We start from the raw sequence: 20,188 nt of genomic DNA on the forward strand, positions 1-20,188 counted from the left end.
GACACCCTGGCATGAGGCTGGCAAGACTTGCAAGAAACAGACTTTTATTTTTTATTTCCTAATTGACAAACAGGTGGTGTGTGTGTGTGTGTGTGTGTGTGTGTGATGCTTCAAAGCAGGTAGGCGCAGGGCCCTCCTGTTAGACAGCCTGCTTGTCCCATTGGAGCGCAGTTGAAGTGGTCCTGAGGCGAGATACTGTCTTTGCTGTCCTACCTTTCTTGGGACTTGATGGCATCTGGGTGGAACTTGGAGTGGGTGTAGCTTAGTATCCTGAGTAGCAGTAGCTGGCTAAGTTCTTAGAGCGGTGAAGCTCGAACCTGACATGACTGGAATTATGTATCCATAGCAGATATAAGGCCAGCCGAAGAGCCACATTTTAGTGACAGGAAAACCTACCTCCTTAGGAATAGCTTGGGGTTTTCCCAGATGCCAACAGGGAGAGGCCCTAAGGAGCAAGTGTCCTGCCCTAAAGAGGCAGGAAGTCTGAGAATCTATGAAGATGCAGGAGGAGGGGGTTGGCAGTTACCTGGGAGGCGAGGCCAGGCCCTGTCTGTGGGAGGAGTAGAGTGCTTTGTTGCTGTGGAAAGGAGAGAAGATTCGGCTGCAGACCTGAGTGACAGGGGAGGGACAAAGGAACAAACAAACAAAACAAAACAAAACAAACAAAATCCAGGCCATTTGAAAGACCAGCTGGACACTAAATCATGTTAGCTGCCCCCTCCTCCAGCTCACCTCATCAGGCCCCACAACCCAACTTAAGCTCGACTGAAAGGCCCTGTGGGCACTGCCAGGAATTGCCACATACAGGTGGAGGCCAACCAGACTCAGAGATAAACAGATGTAAACAGCAGTCCCCAAACCTGTCCTGCCTGCCTGCCTGCCTGCCTGCCTGCCTGCTGAGAGCTGCTAATGCAGAGGAGGGTCAGGACACTCTCCCTGGGATCTGCCCAGAGGGGCAAGGACACGGGAATGACTACAGAGCCCCGGGGGACCAGAGTGGTTCAAGCTGTCCGCAAGGGAAAGCAGCTGGGATGTTTAGGCCCACCAGCTCTGTAAGAGTAGAGCAAGCAGCTGGCACCATATTGCTCAGAAGGGCACTGGGTCATTGGTTAGAGGCTCTTAGTGACCAGGTCATTAAATTCATTGGAAGGAGGCCTGAGAGCAAAGGGAAGGCCAGATGCTGGGGACTTCAAAACTCCCTTTGGGCAGTGTAGACTCTATCTACATGTTACTTTGCCTAGGGACCTCCCTCTCCCTCCATCTTCAGAAAAACTACCAAGAAAAGGCTCTGCCCTTCTGATGACTGTGATCAGTAGCTCTTGTCTTCAGATGGCCAGAGTCAGCAGTTCTCACTCCGAGCAGTGGGGGAGCCCTCAAAGCAGCAAGACCGACAATGGGAATAGAACATCTTTGCCACTCAGCATAGAGGAGCCCCTTGGCATATCTGTTGTCCCCAGACGGTTCTGGGTCACTGAGGTACCACAGTTGCTAGAGTTGACCTTTCTGCCCCAAAGGTCAAAAGGTAAGAGAGATCTTGGAGGAACCCTGGTCTAGGAATGAGGAAGCTGGAGTATTAATTTACTTACACTGCCCAAGCACCCATCAATAATAACTTTGGGGTGCAGAGCTTTATTTCCTTTTTGTAGCAGAGGAAACATGTAGAGATTGTGTAAGTTTTCTAAAGAAGCATAGCTAGTATTTTTTTTAAGAGTTTCTCTGACTTCAAATTTAGCCTGTTTTTCTGTCCCCTCCATTGTATATAATATGCCAATGCCTGTGAATTCTGTGCCTGGGCCATGTTCACGTCACTTGGAGTCTTCTAGAAATAAACTGAACCAATGCTTATCTTCTCTTTCCTAGTCCAGGAGTATGATGGGTGTCGGTTAGCCAAAATAAACACTCAGATGTGTTTCCATTCATCCTAGCGCCAGTCTGAGACTCCAGGCAGGCTAAGCATAGGATCTGTGTCTTAGGCAGGTAACCAGTGTAGAAAACAGTTACCTGGACTTTCAAATTCTCCTCTAGAGTATGAGCTATGGAGAGTTTATACTTCCGATAGCATTTTCAGCCCTGTTTGGCAGTGGTGAATGCAAAGACAAGCAGTATAGTGCAGTCATCTAGAACATGGATCTTAGATTCTTTTGGAACTTTCTAGTATGTCCATCAGCATGCAGTAGGGCTATCTATAGCACAAGTTTACTCTGAGGAATAAGCTAGGAAAGCAATTCAACAGACTCCCGGGCATGTTAAGCAATGATACTTAGTGTTATTAATGCTCTGATGTGTTTGCTCAAAGCTTGGGAGTCATTTCCCTGCCAAAGACAATCAGACCTATTTTCTGTAGCCTGTGGGAGGCACTGCTGTTCCATCCAGACAGAATCATAGCCAGGCCAATGGGAGGGGAAAGGCTCAATGCAAGCCAGACTTCCAAAGGAATCCCTGGGAGCTAGCTGCTTCTCCCTCATGTCACCTCCACCCCACACCCACCATCCTGCACCTTTAGAGTTGGTTCCTATGAAAATGAAGTCTCAGCAAGAGCCAGAGCAGAGAGGTGAAATGAGGAAGATGAAGAATCTGGAGCCCCCCCGTACCCACCCCTAGGAGCCCCTTCCTAGGTCCCAGGCAGAAAAGCTGGTCTTTTTCAGACAGGATTTCATATAGCCCAGACTGTCTTCAAACTTGCTGTGTAGCCAAGGATCAGCCTCCTGTCTCCGCTTACATGTGTGCTGGGATTAAAGATGCCACGATGGCATCCTGGATGCTACGTAAACTTTCTCTCAGATGAGAGCTATTCCCAGTTCCAAGTTAGTTTTCATACCAGAGGGGTGAGCAATTTCTCTGTCTCCCCTCTCTCCCCCACCCCCTGCCCAGTAAGCAACATCAGCCCTTTCTAGACTCAGGCAATGATTATACAAAGCCCAGGGACCTTACCTTGCTGTCCAGGTGGGGTCTGGGAAAGCAGGAACTGGGATACAGACTGTAAGTGACCAGGGACTAGCACAAGCTGTTGGAGTGGATGGAGAGAAGCCATGTCCTGTAGTGGGGAGATGCACAGATGTTATAGAGCCTACAATCGGGGAACCTGAAGCCTATTGACCTACAGCTCCTGCAGTGCCTGGGATTGCAAACTCTGGGAGGTTGTGGGCAGTGTCCTTGCTTCGTGTTGCCATGTGTCCTCAACACATGGCACGCGGTAGCTAGACATTAATGCTGGTGTTACTCCTGCAATCCACCAAGCAGTCCCTGAAGCACACAGTTACTTAACTCTGTCCTAATGTTTTTGTTTGTCCTGACTCCCAGTTGTAGACGCCCTGAGGACCAACAGTAGGTATTACCCATGCTACACAGGCTTATCTAGAAGTGGTAGCAATCCCAACTGTACATTTTCCTCAACCGTCTTGTCACTCGATTATGCTAAAAGCCACTCTTCAATTATTTCTTGTACCCAAATCTTTCTAGAAAGTACTAGAAGATGGAGCAAAACTAGGCGTTATTTTGTTGTTGTTTTATTTAAGACAAGGTCTTGCTCTCTAGCAACAAAGGTTGCAAACTCACTGCATAGACCAGGAGGTCCTTGAATTTGCAGCTATTTCTTCTGCCTCAACTTGGCAAGCACTGGGGTTACAGGCATACACTATCATGCCTGACTTTGATGCTTTGTTTTGAGACAGGGTCTCTTTATTATGTAATGCGAGTTGGCCTGGAGTTTTCTCCATAGTCCAGGCTAACCTTGAATTCACAGAGATCCACCTGCCTCTGCCTCCTGAGTACTCGGATTAAAGGTGTGTACCACCAAGTACTGCCCCAGGCTTAGTTTTTAATATTAAACAGAATGTTCACTGCTCTAAGCTTCCCTCACCGCCTCAAGACATACACACGGTGAATCCCAGCATCTGGGGGTTCCAGATCCCACAGACCTGAGAGACCTGTGGCATACACATTTGACAAACCTCCAAGAATGAAGGAGGTGACACATGCCAGTCGCAGGAATGGCTCAGAAATTAGATCTTTCTTCCCTGGATGAACCACAAGATCCCCTGGAAACTTCTATGCTACTGGGCTGAGGCTCACTGCTCTCCAGATGCGAGCCCTCCTCGCTAGTTTAGCTTTGTCATATAATCTTGATGGAGGCCGAGTGTGCCCACTGGAGACAGAGACGGTCTGTCACTACTCAGCATTAATCACGGGAGGCCCTCAGTGTTGCAACATAGCTGTTGGATCCTTTTTGCCAAGACTAGCTTTTGGTACTGCAAAGGCACTGACATGTCCCTTTGTGTCCCTCATCAGGTCTCACTTCTGCAAGGACTGGCTTTGGAAACCCCACACACATACTTCCAGGCCTCCTATGCTTGCAATGGGGGCTCCTTGAATGAATTCACAGGGTAATAAGTATAGAGAGCCAACATTTTGTAGACGGGGCTGAAACAGACTCACCAACCTAGAAAGTATAGCAGGGTCTGTGGCACGGGCTGGCACCTACCCCAGACATTTGGTTTCCAGGCATCATGGTAGGCCCTTGACTCAGGTGGCATGGCCTGTGGGAAAGGGTCTGCTGTAGAGAGTCACCCAGATCCTCTGTCTTAATCTGCAATAGAGGCAGAAGGAGAAGGTGAGTCCTGGGCACCCCCAGCAGACAGAAACAGCACTGTGAAGGCTAAAGCAGGAGATGAGTGACAAGTCTGGAAAGGAAGCAGGTAGCCCAGAATCCCCTGGACTGAAGGCATGGATGGGTCCCAAGAGGATTCTACAGGACCCGTCTGCAAGGCAGTTTGTAATGAGAAAGCTAACCAGAGATGGTGGTGCATTCTTGTGACACCAGTGCTTAGAAGGCTGAGGCAGGAGGACTGCCATGAGTTTAAGGCCAGTCTAGGCTACATGGTGAGTTTCGGGGCTTATATAAGAATTCTTGCCAAGGCTGGAGAGATGGCACAGTGGTTAAGAGCACTGTCTGCTCTACCAAAGGACCTGGGTTCAATTCCCAGCACCCACAGGGCAGCTCACAACTGTCTGAAACTCCAAGATCAGACATCCTCACACAGACATCCATGCAGGCAAGATACCAATGCACATAAAATAAAAATAAACAAATTTTTAAAAAAAAGAATTCTTGCCTTGGGAGAGATATAAATACAGCCTGTCTTTGCCTTATAAGGCCCCAACAACAAACCAAATATGATTCCACCAAAGTGCACTCTGGGAAAACAGTGAGTTTAACAGGTTTACTTACAGAGCACAGGAGGGGCACATACAGGAGAATAAGGGACCCCAAATCAGTCATACTGGAAAATCTTTACCCAGCACTGATGATGACTTCCCCATCCCTCTATAGAGTGTACCCTCCAGTTAATTGTCCGTGGTCTGTACACACATAATGGGGTCAGAATTGTCTACAATTGGCCAGAAGGTACAGAGGGAATGACAAGGATCTTGGGGGAGGGTCTAATGACCCTCCTCACCCCTACTATGTGGGAATGTCAATAGTCAGCAGCCTGATCTGGGGGGGGCGGGGTCGCTTATAAACAGTCCCAGTTGTTCTGATGAACAATATGACCCTGTAACAAACAAACAAAAACTACAAAAACAAAACACACAAACAATCAAAACCCGAAACCAGAAAATAATCTTCGGTGCCCAGGTGTAGTGCGTGCACTGTGATCTCAGCCATTGGGAGGGTGAGGCAGGAGGATCATATTTGAACTCAGCCTGGGTGTACACAAAATCAACCAACCAAAACAAACACAGGAAAACACAAAAGCTTACTAGAGCAAATGTTTATAAATCCTTTGCTTTTCCACCACGCCGGACTATCAGCATTTCCTTTGAGATGACTAGGATTCTAAATGGTATCCTTAACACTCCCCACCTCAAAAGAGCAAAACACGTGACATCCTTGAATTGATCTCCAAAGTTTGCTCTTTATTTCTGTATCAGTTCCCATCTGGGAAGCCCGGAAGCCTGACAGCTGCAGGTCAGGGGACTCTGTCTCTTCACCCCTCCTTCCACCTTCTCCATGTCAACTGCATCTGCTGAGGCCCGCTGGGTCGGCATGGTTTTGGTGACAGGGTGGCAGTCTCCCTGCGAGCAGAGACGTGTCCTCCGTACCATAGCCTGAGGAACCTTTGGTGGTTTCCAGTTCTTTCCAGTCTCTACCTCCCCTTCCATGACACAAGAACCACCCACTCCTGGGTTTCCCAGGAATCCCCGAGAAAGGCAGGAAGTACTGCTTATGCCCCCCCCCACTCCTAAACAATTACTCTCTCGCAAAATTTCAGGAAGTCCACCGGGAGAGGAGCCAAGTGACTCTGAGTGTATGCAATATATCGAGGAATGCAGAATCTACACCGCCCCTCAAGAAACTTTGGTGGGACCTTCTGAAATAGACCAGCTGATTTTCATGACCGATAAAACTCTGGCACATAAAAGATGCTGGCTTAGACTATTGTCTCGGCCTATACCGGGAATATGACGAACCCAAGCAAAAGCTGAGTTACAGATGGTGCATGCTGGCTGCTAGAGGATGAGGCAGGCGCATATCCAGGATGAGGATTGTCTAGGCCACATAGGAGATCTGCCTCAGAAAACCAACAACAAAGACAAATAAATAATTATATAAACTGAGATTAACATCTGAGCCTGGGCTGAATCGCTATGGAAAATGGATTTGGATCACTAAGGAAGGGATTCTTATTGGCCGACAGAAGAAGGGGCAAATAGTGGGAATCTAAAGAATATTGTTTGATTAAAAGATAATAATGGGACCAGAGACAACTCTGTGGTTAAGAGCACTTGTTGCTCTTCGGGAGACAAACACCCACATTCGGAGGCTCACCTGTACCTCCAGCTACAGGGGACCCAATGTCTTCTTCTGGCCTACAAGGGTACCTACACGCATATGTATACACATACACATATGCATCAGTAAGTAAATCTTTAAAAATAAATAAATCTACTACTTAAAATAAGACAAAACCTATTCATGAGGAAAACCCTGGACACTGGGCAAGGTGGACCCTGTTTCTCATCATAACCCTGACTCTAACTTCCTGTATGATTTTGAGCAATAGGAGACTTGGTTTATTGACTACCTGCTACATGTTCCTATGTAGTTTTCTCCCTCTTGGCTCTAAAAGGGAATAGCCAAGTCTAGTCACATGCACAGATGGTGGACTAGGTGACCACCAAGAGACCCCAGAGAAGCCCTGGGCAGACAGTTTGGAGGAAGCTAGCTTTTCCAAGCAGACTTTGCAAATCACTGCCCACACAGAGAAAGATCATTCTGGAACCTTGAAGCAATAGGAAGGAAGAAAAAGAAATGGGTTTGTAACACTACGCAAACAGAGGGATTCTGCGAACTCAAAAGGCATGGCATGTGGGTTGGCCTCCAGAGTTCCCCTCCCAGCGACCCCTTAGCTCTCCCCATCACACTTGGTACCTCCATCTCAGAAGTGCGGACACCGGCGTCCACCACAGTCCTTAGAGTCTCCACACTGAAATATTTGTTAGCAGGTTTTTAAAGACTAGCTAACCAATGGCTTCTTCCAAAACCAACACCATTAAAGCAAATTTTGGTCTGCACTGAAAGCCCCTTTGGCCAGCCTTCCTGCCATATCTCTCTGCTGTCTACTCCCTTTCTGTCATCAAGCACCCCTATTCCAGAGAGGCTGAGGAGACAGGATGGAGGAAGGGGGGCAGAGGGAGAGCATGGAAACCTGGAGGAGAAATCACACCGGTAGAACCACCCCGGGCAGCCTGGCATAGCTCCAGCTCAAAGGCAAGTGGCGGGTTCCTTTCCAGGTTCATTATGCTCGGAAGAGAGAGATAAGCTATGACGGAGCGCAGAAGCATGCGCTTTGCCTCCAACCTGGGCACTATCTGTTAGGATCGCTGCCAGGTCTTCCTGCAATGCTGAAGTTCAGAAACCAGCACCACCATAAAAGAAAAGGCATCCTTTCATCTGCCTCCTAGATCGATGCCCCCACACTCTTCTGTGGAGGGGGGGGGGGCACGCGCACCTCCCAGTTCAACAAACAAAATACCTGGCTGTAGAACCCTCTCAAGCTGTAGGTTGGGGCTTCTTGGTAACTTTCTATGTTACTCTTCTGAGATTAATTTGTCTCATTTTGATTCACCAATCTTTTTAGTCATTCATTTTCCTACAATTCCCCACCCCCTGGAGGAGAAGTGCCCAGTGTAGTTCCCAAAGCAGACAGCCCTAAGCAAATAAAATGAAAAAGACACAGGAAACCAGGCATAGTGGCACACCTGAATTCAGTTCCAGTAGGGAGGCAGACACAGGCATATCCCCGGGTTCAAGACCAGCCTGATCTACACAGAGCAAGTTCCAGGACAGTCAGGGTTACACAGAGAAATCCTTTCTTAAAAAACCTTTCTTCCCCGATATGGGAAGCTGGTGTACAGACAATTACTGCCTCCAGCATGGTTTTTTTGTGTGGTTTGTGTGTGTGTGTGTGTGTGTGTGTGTGTGTGTGTGTGTGTGTGTGTTTCTTTTTTGACACTCTCAGGGGCTAAAGAACCTAAGAAATTAAGAAATAAAGCCCTCACTAATCCCCCCCAAAAATCCCTTTTCACAGCTGTCGAGTGGAAAAGGCTGGAACCTTTCCAGGCCAACTGGGTGTTGGCTGTGGGTCTGCAAGATGAGATAGAGACTTCTGTCGGATCCCATTGACTTCTAAGGTGAGAACCGCAGGCAAATTGGATGAAAACCCAATTTCCCCCATCCTTGTGAAAACCCAACTAAACGCACAGGCTGACTGGAAACACAAAGATGGTCTCCAGGGTCTCACTGGCAGTTCCTGTTACCTGAGTGGAAAGACTTCCCTGGGCTCTATGTGGGCAGGTTAATCCTAGGGACAGGGTCCGCCACAGTATGCACTCGCCCTGGCCCAAGTCCAGAACATCCTAGCCACTTAGCAGATGAGGTTTGAGAGTGTAGGATCTCCTCCACCCACGGCTCTCTGCAGAAGTATTGCAATGAGTCTTGGGCAGTGACCAGGGAGGTAAAAAGCTATCGTGAGTGATTATCTTTTCTAATCCAAGTGAACTCCCTGACTTCACTACTTTAGAAAGCAGTAGCCTCCTTCTAGAAGGAAGATGCTCCTCCTGAAGAGGTAAAAGCCCTCGCTGGCTTCACTGGTGTCTTCCTTAGCCTAGAGGATGTGGAACCTTCTCATCCCACACAAGTCCAGTGAGCTTAAGATGCAGATACAGATACACAGCCAGCTACCCCCAAACTTCAAGGCCATGGTCTCCTGACCCTCCCCACTGCTTCTTCTACCAGAAGACACTAGAAATAGAAACATCTGAGAAATAGATCACCAGGGATGGGCAAGGTGGTGCCCAGGCCTTCGCCATACTTGCGCCTCCCTCTGCGGACAGGTGCATGGTGGAGCTGGGGTCCTTTTCTTTAGCTCCCTCCACAGAACACAGTCACATGACCCACTCAGGGGAAAAACAGTCCAACACTAATGAATATATCACTGGTGATGAAAACGATCAAAGCTGTTGTGCTGGTTGCATAACTCGTTTGTGGAAAGTGTTTCATAAAATATTTCACAAGAAGGCGCGTTTCAAAGCAGAACAACTCCCAACCTGCCTTCAATTACAGGCAAGGTGGTGCTTTTTTTTTTCCCTCTCCCTCTCTCTCTCTCTCTCTCTCTCTCTCTCTCTCTCTCTCTCTCTCTTTCTCTATCTCTCTCTCTCTCTCTCCTCCTTCTGTGCTTCTCCTGAGCAGTGAGGCAGAGTTTCTGCAGCTTATTTATAAAGAGCTGGCAAAGGTGCACCCCACGAAAACATTCTAAAAATATATTCCAAGTAGGGGAATCGGGCAGGCAGGTAACGAACGCATCTCGGGTGAACAGGGCTGAAGGCACCCCATTCAGTGGGTGTTGGCTGAAGTTGGGTTTTGGTAGCCTCCCCTCCTTTTTTTCTTAATTTATCTATTTTTTTTAACCGTGCCTAGACTGAACCTCACATACTAAGCAAGTGTTCTAGCATGAGCCACGCCCCCAACATGGCTGATTCTACTCGGAATACCCTTTCCCTCTAGGGTTCCTGGCTTCTCTCTCAGAACCCAAGGTCCCTGTCCCACTTAGAGGCTTCCAGAAAGTGCCAGCAGAAATAACCTCATCCAGTCCCTGGTCTCTGGTCTCCCCTATTACAGACTGACTTGATTGTACTGCTTCTTTTCTTGGGCAAACTGGGGTCATCTCCCTGAGAAAAATCAAACTTTCACACAACAAAGCCATGGACAGGTGGACGCTGGTCCTTTATTTTTATTTGTTGTTTGAAGACAGGGTCTCATTTGAATGCTGGCCTCTAAATTGGACACATAACAGAGAATGACCTTGACATGTACTTCCTAAGTGCTGGGATTGCAGAATGTGGGCCATCGCGCCAAGTTTGTGTGGGGTCAGGGATGGCACCTGGGGTTTCCTGTACGCTAAGCAAGCACCCAAGCAACTAAGTGAGAGCTTCGTTCTCAGCCCTAGGGTCTTTAACGAACACACGCTCTTCCAGAGCCATTTGATAGTTGCTGCCCCCGAAAGGCAGCTTTCTGATGGGAGGAACTGGTGTGTTCTGCTTGTGTCTGCTCAAGAAGGGCAAGAGGTTTCTCTTCATGGTCCTGGGTCTCTGGTGGCAGGACACAGGGCACAGCAGTGCTGGTGCTGAAAGGAATGGGGCTGGGCCCTCAGGAAATACACATACTTGCTGGTGTTTCCTGGGGTCCAGGACATGGACAATTTTGAGCAGAGTGCTGTGCAGCCTCCTAGGACACCACCTATGGATGCTCTCTCTGGTACCCTGATACTCTTTGAGCCTAGAGTCTCCCGGTTCTCTCGGTGGCCGACCTGATAGACCAGAGGACATAGTGGTCTCTCCAGGTCTTCAGTCAAGTAGAGGTACCACAGGGAGCTCTTGGATGGCTCTGGAGTCTGGAGGGCTGTTTGCTCCTAGATGAGGCAAGAGGCGAGCTGGCGGGAAAGGACAAACACAACGCTGAGAACTATTTCCTAGCTTAGTGGTACTGCCTGAGAAGGTCAGTTACAGACGCAGCATGTCCTCACACTGCCCAGGCTGATGCTCACCATGGGAGGAATTTGCTATTCTGAACAGAGCTGAGGTTACTTAAAAATAAAATGCATCCAAGAAACAAGGGCAAGACTGTAAACCAACCAGGGGACCTGGTTCAGGTATACCCACCATTCCTGGGGTACCTGACTCGCATCCATCCACCATTCCCGAGGTACCTGACTCGGGTCCATCCACCATTCCTGGGGTACCTGGTTCAGGTATATCCACCATTACCAGAGTACCTGACTCAGGTATATCCACCATTCCCAGGGTGCCTGTCTCAAGTATATTCACCATTCCTGGGGTGCCTGACTCGTGTCCATCCGTCATTCCCGGGGTGCCTGACTCGGATCCACCCGCCATTCCCGGGGTGCCTGACCCGGGTACATCCACCACTCCCGGGGTACCTGATTCGGATCCACCCGCCATTCCCGGGGTGCCTGACTAGGGTCCATCCACCACTCCCAGGGTGCCTGACTCGGGTCCATCTGCCATTCCCGGGGTGCCTGACCCGGATACATCCACCATTCCCAGGGTACCTGATTCGGGTACATTCACCATTCCCAGGGTGCCTGTCTCAAGTATATTCACCATTCCTGGGGTACCTGACCCGGGTACACCCACCATTCCCGGAGTACCTGACCCGGGTATATCCACCATTCCTGGCTCGCCCTCCATCATCCACTACTAAGCTATTTCTCTCATTCTTCCTTTTCTTTTTTAAGACAGAATCTCTCTATGCAGACCAGGTTAACCTGGAATTCAAAGTAATTCTCCTGTCTCAGCCTCCCAGGTGCTGGAATTACACACCAGCCACCACAACCTGCGTTTTGCTTTGGTTTTTCTTCTTTATTTTTCTCTTCTTTCCTCCCTCCCTTCCTTTTGATACAGAGTCTCATTGTGTAGCCCAGAGGACCTGCAGCTCAGTGCCCCAGCAGCAAGTGTGCAGTGCTGGGATTACAGGCACGGTCACCACACACAGCTTCACTGTCTTTTCAGACCAAGATTATTTCTCCATAAAAGAAGGGAAATAGGCTGGATGTAAACTACTTAAGCAGTTTATCACATATAAAAGAGAGCAGGAATAGGCTTGCACGAGAGTTTTTGTTATTACTGGGCCCATTTTACAAATGAGAAGACTGAGGCTTGGCGTTCTTAAGAAACTTGTTTAAAGTCACACTGCTGGCAGATAATGGAGTTGCAATTTCAGCCCAAGCCTGCCTGACTCTGAAGCTCTTCTCCGTAATCCTGACTCACTGTGTGTGATGGAGTCACTGAGGCTCTTTAAGGCATTGGGTGCAGTGTGCCAGCTACACGGCAGGCGTTTGAAAAGTATGACTTCTCTTCCTTCTTCATCAGAGCAGGGAGGAAATGCAGATACCATGGGGGCATGACTCCTGAAGCCCAGACAGGGGAAGCAATCTGCTAAGAGAAACGCGGGCAGCAATGCACCCAAGCCAGCACCCAAGTCGGGGTTCCTAACTTCCCCACACACTATTCAACTCACCCTCTGCACTGCACTGCTCTGTGGCTCTGCTCTCTATTCTGTCTCTCCCGCTGCTGCCTCCCTTGGCTCCAGTAATAACTGAAAGGAGGCCTAACCCTGCTGCCCTAGTGAGGGTTAGCATCAGTCAAGAAAAGGGCCCACTTAGCAGGGCGGTGGTGGCACACTCCCTTAATCCCAGGAGGCAGAGTCAGGGGGATCTATGTAAGTTCGAAGCTAGCCTGGTGTACAGAGCAAGTTTCAGAACAGGCTCCAAAGCTACACAGAGAAACCCTGTCTCATTTCCCACCCCCCCCCCGCCCAAACAAATATAAAAAAATAGAACCCACTCAACTCTGGACTACAACTCAGGGTGAGGTTTGGTATAGGTGAAGGGGACCAGCATTCTGCATCCTTGACTCTACATGCAACGTCTGGAGCTTAGTATTTGTTTTTCCCTCCTGTGCTGTGGGGCAGCGGTAAAAAAGAGAGAAGGTTCAGACCGGCCACCTCTGCATCTTGCTGCAAATGTTGCTAGCAGTGGTGGAGCGAGATGCGAGTGGGCTTCAAACAAAACTGACTGGGGTATTATCCTGCCTTTCTGGATACATGCATGTGGACAGCACCAATGTATACATATAAAGCGCTCCACAGGCTATCTCTGACGAAGAAAGAAAGACAGAAACTAGTTTTCGAGTATGTTAAAGATTAATAGCATTTTCAAAAATAAAGATATTCTTACAAGAAAACAGTAAGGGAAGGTGTCTTGTCAAATATTTAATGAGGAAAATGACTTAAAATTTTAATTGCATTTATTTAGTGTGTGTGTGTGTGTGTGTGTGTGTGTGTGTGTGCAGGCGTGCAAATGTGCTAGTCAGTGTCATGGAGTCCACTTAGGGGTGAGAAAACAGCTCACAGGAGTTGGTTTTCTCCTTCCACTCTGTGGGATTTGGGGATTGAATTCAGGTCATCAGTTTTGACAGCAAGTGCCTTTACCCACTAAACCATCTTTTTTTGTCGTTGTTATTGTTGTTGTTGTTTTGGTTTTTCGAGACAGGGTTTCTCTGTGTAACAGTCCTAGCTGAAACTAGCTCTGTAGACCAGGCTGGCCTCAAACTCACAGAGATCCGCCTGCCTCTGCCTCCCAGAGTGCTGGGATTAAAGGCTTGCGCCACCACTGACCGACTCCATCTCATATTTTTATAACTTTGATAACGAAAGCTTGGAGAGCATAGACAACACGTCTCATGCCGCCCAGCTCGGAAGGGCACAGCCATATTGACTACTTGGACCCTTGGCCTCCACACCCATCCTTTCTATCCTTGTTACCATGCCTGGAGCGGCTCCAATATACCCCCACCACCACCATCACCACCGCAGAGTCTCAAGTGCAGCCTAGAACCTCCATAGCTATATGTGGCTAGGTTATTGAAAACAAAGTTTCAGCCAGGTTAGGTACAGTATGTCCATAATCGACCAGAGAGGAGACTAAGGATTAAGGCAGGAGGATCATGAGTTTGAAAGTAAACTGGGTTGAGAAAGTCTGTTTCAAAAATAAGTAAAATTTCAAAATGTCTGAATAGGGCCAGGTGTAGTGGCACACACTTTAATTACAGCACTCAGGAGGCAGAGGCAAGCATTGAGCTCAAGGGCCAGCCTGGTCTATAGGGAAAGTTCCAGGATAGCAAGAGCTACAGAGAAACCCTGCCTTAAAAGACCAAAACAAGCAAACAAACTAACAAATAAATCTGAATGGAATTTTCTTTGGCATTTTGTGGTAATTTCAAAGCTTGTCCCTAAAAGTCAGAGCACTAGACAGAGTAAGTAGGTTTACCTGGTAAACTTCACCTTTTAGAATAGCCTTGTAGTAAAATTGAGGTTCTTGCCTTTCATTTTCTTCTGCTTTTTTGTTTGTTTGTTTTGTTTTGAGATCAGCCTGCAGGCCTCATGGCAGGATTCATGGCTATCCTCCTATATTTTCCCAATTGCTGGGTTAACAGGCTCATACCATGATACACAGACTTGTCTCGTATGTACCAGTGCCACCAAAATCAAGTGAGATGTCACCAGGTCTGCTCCAGCAGCAGTGCAGAGTAGGGTGGTCTTCCATGAGCCAGCTGGAAGTGCAGCTCAGACAGAGCCTTAAGCACCATCAGGGTCCCTTCCTAGTGCAGTTCAGTTCAGCGCATCTATGAGGCACCTAGTGGACACTAACAGGAACACAGGGGTGCAGGGATCTTTGAGAAAGTCAACGCCCACAATCAAAACTAGGGATGGAAAGCACAGAAAGGGCTGCCATTGACAATATCGAGGAGAAAGACAGTTAGACAAAAGGAAAGGAAAGGAAGGAAGCTGGGTGTGGTGGTACACACCTCTAATCCCAGCACTTGAGACAGAGGCCAGACCAGGGAGAGCTTGAGGCTAGGCTCAGTACATAGTGAGATATTATCATACCCCTCTCCCTCCAGTAAAATACGAAGAGAGGAAGAAATGAAGGGATGGAGGGAAAGGAGGAAGGGAGGGAGAGAAAGAGAAGGAATGAATGAAACAGAAGGGAGAAGAAATGAAAGGGGTGGGGGAAGGAGCGAATGGGGGTTGACAAGGCAGGGATGACTTTCAGAAATTCCTTTTTCATAGCCCTGAAGTATGAAAGGGGTTAATAAGCCAAGAAGGCAAGAGGGGCTTTGAGAGGAGTGGAAGAAGCCGGTCCAAAGTCAGAGGGGACAATGGGAACCCCTTGCAGGCCCATTCTGATACCACGCGGGCTAGAAGCAGGTAGGGACGACAGAGAAGACAGACTGGTGGGTGTGTGAAAGAGGTCAGAGTGGTCTCTAGAGTAACTCATGCTTATAGGGAAGAAAGAGAGGAGGAGGGTGGTGCCGAGGAGAGCACAGGTGTTCGAGAACAAACGGGCAGCTGGTACCCAGCACCCTCTTGCACAAGGCTAGGCTGGGACCCACCAGGGTGTGTAAAAGGCCAAGCAGCAGGCATACATGGAAGAGACAGGACAGAAAGTAGCGAGCCTTTAATGAGATAAAATGTATTTATTTCCAGGGGCTCAGAGCGTAGCTCAGCTGGTAGAAAGCTTCCTAGCATGCACAAGAGCTCTAGGTTCAGTCCTAACACTCACTGTATATACACACAGTGTGTGTAGATGACACATAGACACTCACGAACACGTTTAAAACAACTGGAAACCTGTCACTTTGCACTACATCCTGAGTCCGTCTCCCAGCACTCAATGCCCGGGACGTGACCTGCAGACCTACTCGTAATTTCCACCATGCCACCCCCACCCCCACTCCCCACCCCCGGTTTACAACACACTCTCAAATCTTATCTTGTCCGCTGCCTTTCAGAATAGTCCCAGGAGACTGAAAAGGCTGGCAGGGATTGTGATTCCCACACTACTGAGGCGAACAACACTCATGAGGAGAGAACACACACACTCATGCACACGCGTAACATCTGTGAAGAGAAGGGATTTGTCCAAAATATGAGGCTGGCTAGCAGGAGGGCTGTAATACAGAATCTGTATCATCTGATTTAGAAATCAACTGCCTTGCAGACACCTAGGTTTTCCTGGGGAAATCTTCCTAAATAAGTGGACTTTTCAAAGTTATTGAAATCTATCCCTTGAAGCTCCAAAACCTTGTTCAGTCTGGGGAGCTATTTATTGGTTTCTGTTTGAATAGAGATCTTGCTAAGAGAAATTATATACATTTCCACATTCCCTTGAAGAGCACCTGAACGCTAATTTAGCCAATGACTCAGAACCATAATTCCAGCTCATTTGGAAAGCAATCATCCCCTCAGGGATTCCGAGGGCTTCGACCTGCATTGGCCAATACACACCCCATGTAGCCAGACACTTCTTTTTTTCTGCAGGGTGGATCTCTGTTTTTCCGGGACTTTTGCCTCTTTCCTTTTGATTATATTTTTCTCTGCTACTGTTTGCATGTTTGCTTCTAGAAGTCCCCTATTCCAGCTCACATTATTTGCTAAGGGCTGGGAAAACTGGAACATTCATTTAAAACCAGACTAGTTAGAACAGTTTCAAGACAGGGTTTCACTAATCAGCCAGGGTTAGTCCGCAACTCAATATCTCCCTCCTTCCGTCTCACCAGTTCTGAGATTACAGCCAGATGACACCACTTCTATGCTCGCCCACTGGGTATAAAACCACGTCTAAGTTTGAGCATCTGAGGAAGGGCCTTTCTTGCGGTTCTTTTTGTCACCTCTCTTCTCTGAACAGAGTAACTCAGCAACCTCTGAATCAACAAGGCAGTGCACACTTGCCTTTGCTACCCCTTGAGTCCTGGGTCTCTCTCTGGCCTGGAGCTTGCCAAGTGGGTTAACCCCAGGGATCCTCCTGTCTCCACCTCCCTTGCACTAGGATTATAGTGTATGACACACACCCCCAAATGTTTTTTTTCTGGGAATGTGTTCTGGGAATCAAATCCAAGTCCTCAAGCTTTGGTAAAGCAAATGCTTTATTGACGGAGCTATTACCTCAGCCCACCACTGACATTTTAAGTGAAATTCTCCAAGGTTGGGAACAACTACTCAACTCGTGAGCAACTGAGTGAACATGAGCTAAGGAACTCTGTTTGGGGCATCCAGGTTGGGTGTGAACCCTTTATCTGAAGTGCTTCCGACTAGATTTAGAACTTGTTCAGATTTTTAATATTTGCATACAAATAATGAAATGTTCTTAGAAATGGAACCCAAGTCTTATCATAATGCCCATGTGTTTCATATGCACCTTATACACACAGACTGAAGACAATCCGATAGGATATTCTTAGTTCACCTGCACTGTGTCAGTAACCAATCATACAAGGGCAAGTGTGGAACCTTCCACTTACAGGTGTCCTTATGACATTTAGAAAGGTCTTGGATTTTGAAACATTCTGAATATTCAGCTTCTTCACTTCCTAACCTTGAACCTATGATTATCCTCTGTCTCCAGAGCGCTAAGATTACAGGTGTAAACCACCACACCCAAAAACACCCAACTTGCACCTTAGTGTTCTTACCTATGAAAGGAGATAATTTGGGCATTTCCCTCCAGGGTTAGGGCTATGTGTCTATAAAACCTATTTCAGGGAGAGTTAACCTTGTTGTTGCTACCAAAACTATACACATAAAGATAGTGGTTTTGCACACTGACTACGCAAGAGACCCATCTTACTTATGAGGCCTCATCACTTAGTGACTTACCAAGTAGGTGTGGGATGCCTGTCTAAGTCTTTTGTTTTTTTTTTTTTAAAGCCCTAGGAATTGAATCCAAGGCTTCATGTACGTTAGACAAGGGTTCCACCATAGCGATACTTTCAGTAATTCTCAAATACATGAAACTGGGCCTCAGAAGCTAAGTGATTTCTCCAAGGCCTACAAAGTGGCAGGGCTGGGATTTGAATCCATGTTCATGAGATTACATGGCTAAAATAGTTACGCCAAACCACAGTTACTACGTGTAGGGGGGCCAAGGTGAGGGACCAAACAGATGCCAAATTAACTGACTCTGGGGGTCAAGATAGAGTTGTCAAGATTGGTAAACTAAATTGGGTCACTAAACTGGGTATGGCGGCACATGCTTGTAATCGCAGCACTTGGAAAGCAGAGGCAGGAGCAGTGCTCTAAGTCTGAGGCCACCCTGGTCTCCATACACAGTGAGTTCCAGGCTAGCCAGGCTACACAGTGAGATCCTATCTCAACACTAAAACCAAGACCACTGGGTCACTGCCACCCAGGTATTCAGTGACACCCAAGGAATGCTTTCAGTTGTGTGGAAGATGATGAAGCATGGATACACCAAAGCTCTACTCGGAGCAGAACCCAATAGTGTTTTCCACAAAGACATCAAGATAAAGAAATTTTAAGACAGGCAGTGGCATATGCCTTTAATCCCAGCACCCAGGAGGCAGAGGCAGGAAGATCTCTGTGATTTCGAGGCCTGTCTGGCCTACAGAACAAGTTCCAGAACAGCCAAAGTTAGATGGGGAAACCCTTTTGGGGGCAGCGGCAGCAGGAGGCAGGGATCACAGGAGAAAGAAAGAAAAAATTTTTAAAAGCTTGAACCTATCCAGGATGGGAAAGTTAACTAGTCACCATACAGAAGCAAATGCGGAAACCCTCTACTTAGATTGTAGAAATTAACTGTACCATTGAGACAGCAGTTTATAGAGAGGGAAGAGAAATGTAAAATTATATTAAAACAATTAGAATATAGTCATTAACAAAAGTCAAAACTCAACTATGTACTGATAAAAACAATCTATTAGTCATATTTTTAAATTTAAAAGCAAGTTACAAAAGAACACATACCATAACATTTATACACATTAGGTATTTTTAAATGCCACAAAAAGGACACATTTTCCTTTCAGCTATTTTAAGAGGAAAAGTCTTCTAGACATATGCACGGTGCACTGATCGTAGGGATAACTGCCCAGATTTGGCTCAGAACTAAAGAGGGGAAAGTCTTTTTCCCTCTATGGGAAAGAGCACAGTGGTTCTCAGTCTGTGGGTTGTGACCTCCTTGTGGTCACATATCAGATGTTTACATTACAATTCATAACAGTAGCAAAATTACAATTATGAAGTAGCAATGAAAATAATTTTATGGCTGGGGCCACCACAACATGATGAACTGTATTAAAGGATCCCAGTGTTAGGAAGGTTGAGAACTCCCCACATAGGGAAAGCAGCAGGAAACAGGACATATGGAATGGGTTACCAAAGAAAGTCAGGGTGTTTGCCCAGGAAGGTGGTGGAGGTTGACTCCTCTCAAATACTGATGAACTGTGTTGTGAACAGGACCCACTCAGGCCTGGAGCTAAGAGGGCCTGACACCTCACCCCGCAGCACTGAGGTTGGCTCCCTTTTACACAGTGAGTTGAAAACGTCCAGAAGAGCTGTGTGCTCTTCTAATTGACACAGGCCCTCTCGCACAGATGTGATGTGGGTTCTGTGTACCGGAGTCTCCCACGCCCGGGCTTTTAAGGTTCATCACTGGCAATAATTGTTTTTTTCTTGATGAGTTTTGGTAGGGTTATTTTGCCAAATAAGAATGTTAATGAGATGGAAAGATGGCTCTGTCTGTAAAGTGTTTGCCAGGCAAGCATGGAGACCTGGATTTAAGCCTCGGAACTTGTGTGAAAAAGCTTGGCACCTGCTTATAATCCCAGTACTGGGGAGGTAGAGGCAGGCAGATCGCCAGGGATCAAAGGCCAGCCGTCAAGCTTCAGTGAACTTCAAGCCAAGGAGAGACCGTGTCTCTAAAACTTAAAGTGGGCAATGCATAAGAATGAGACCCAAAGTTGATCCCTGACCTCTACCCACGTGAGCGCATAGATACATGTGTGCACACAAACACACACAGACACATGCAGACACATACGTACACACACAGGAAGATGTTAAAGTAGTACCACCCGCTTTCACCACTATTTCATTATTTACATAACATAAATATTTCAGCTCCAGTGCAAGCAAAATCTTGATTTATAAGAATGGAATATGTCCAGTTTTACAAAAGCTCACTTTGTTTTCTCTTTGACTTTCACTGAAAAGAGCATAAACTGAGTCATGGGATCTTAGACTGGGAAT

At 47.4% G+C, this 20,188-nt stretch overlaps 1 protein-coding gene across 2 annotated transcripts in view; it reads right to left on the bottom strand.

The window, feature by feature from the left end:
- The window catches only part of Pou2f3 (POU class 2 homeobox 3), an 82,889-nt gene that overhangs the window by 17,755 nt on the left and 44,946 nt on the right, over positions 1-20,188 (bottom strand). For both annotated transcript variants that reach the window (XM_048417204.3, XM_085688633.2), the window contains exons 4-6: positions 4,481-4,585; positions 2,932-3,034; positions 527-609 (exon numbers count right to left, since the gene is read on the bottom strand). In XM_048417204.3, the coding sequence (XP_048273161.3) occupies positions 527-609; positions 2,932-3,034; positions 4,481-4,585 (291 nt within the window). The remainder of the gene's footprint in view (positions 1-526; positions 610-2,931; positions 3,035-4,480; positions 4,586-20,188) is intronic.

The sequence above is a fragment of the Myodes glareolus genome, chromosome 4, assembly GCF_982192425.1.
Source record: "Myodes glareolus chromosome 4, mMyoGla1.1, whole genome shotgun sequence".
Classification (NCBI taxonomy): Eukaryota; Metazoa; Chordata; class Mammalia; order Rodentia; family Cricetidae; genus Myodes; species Myodes glareolus.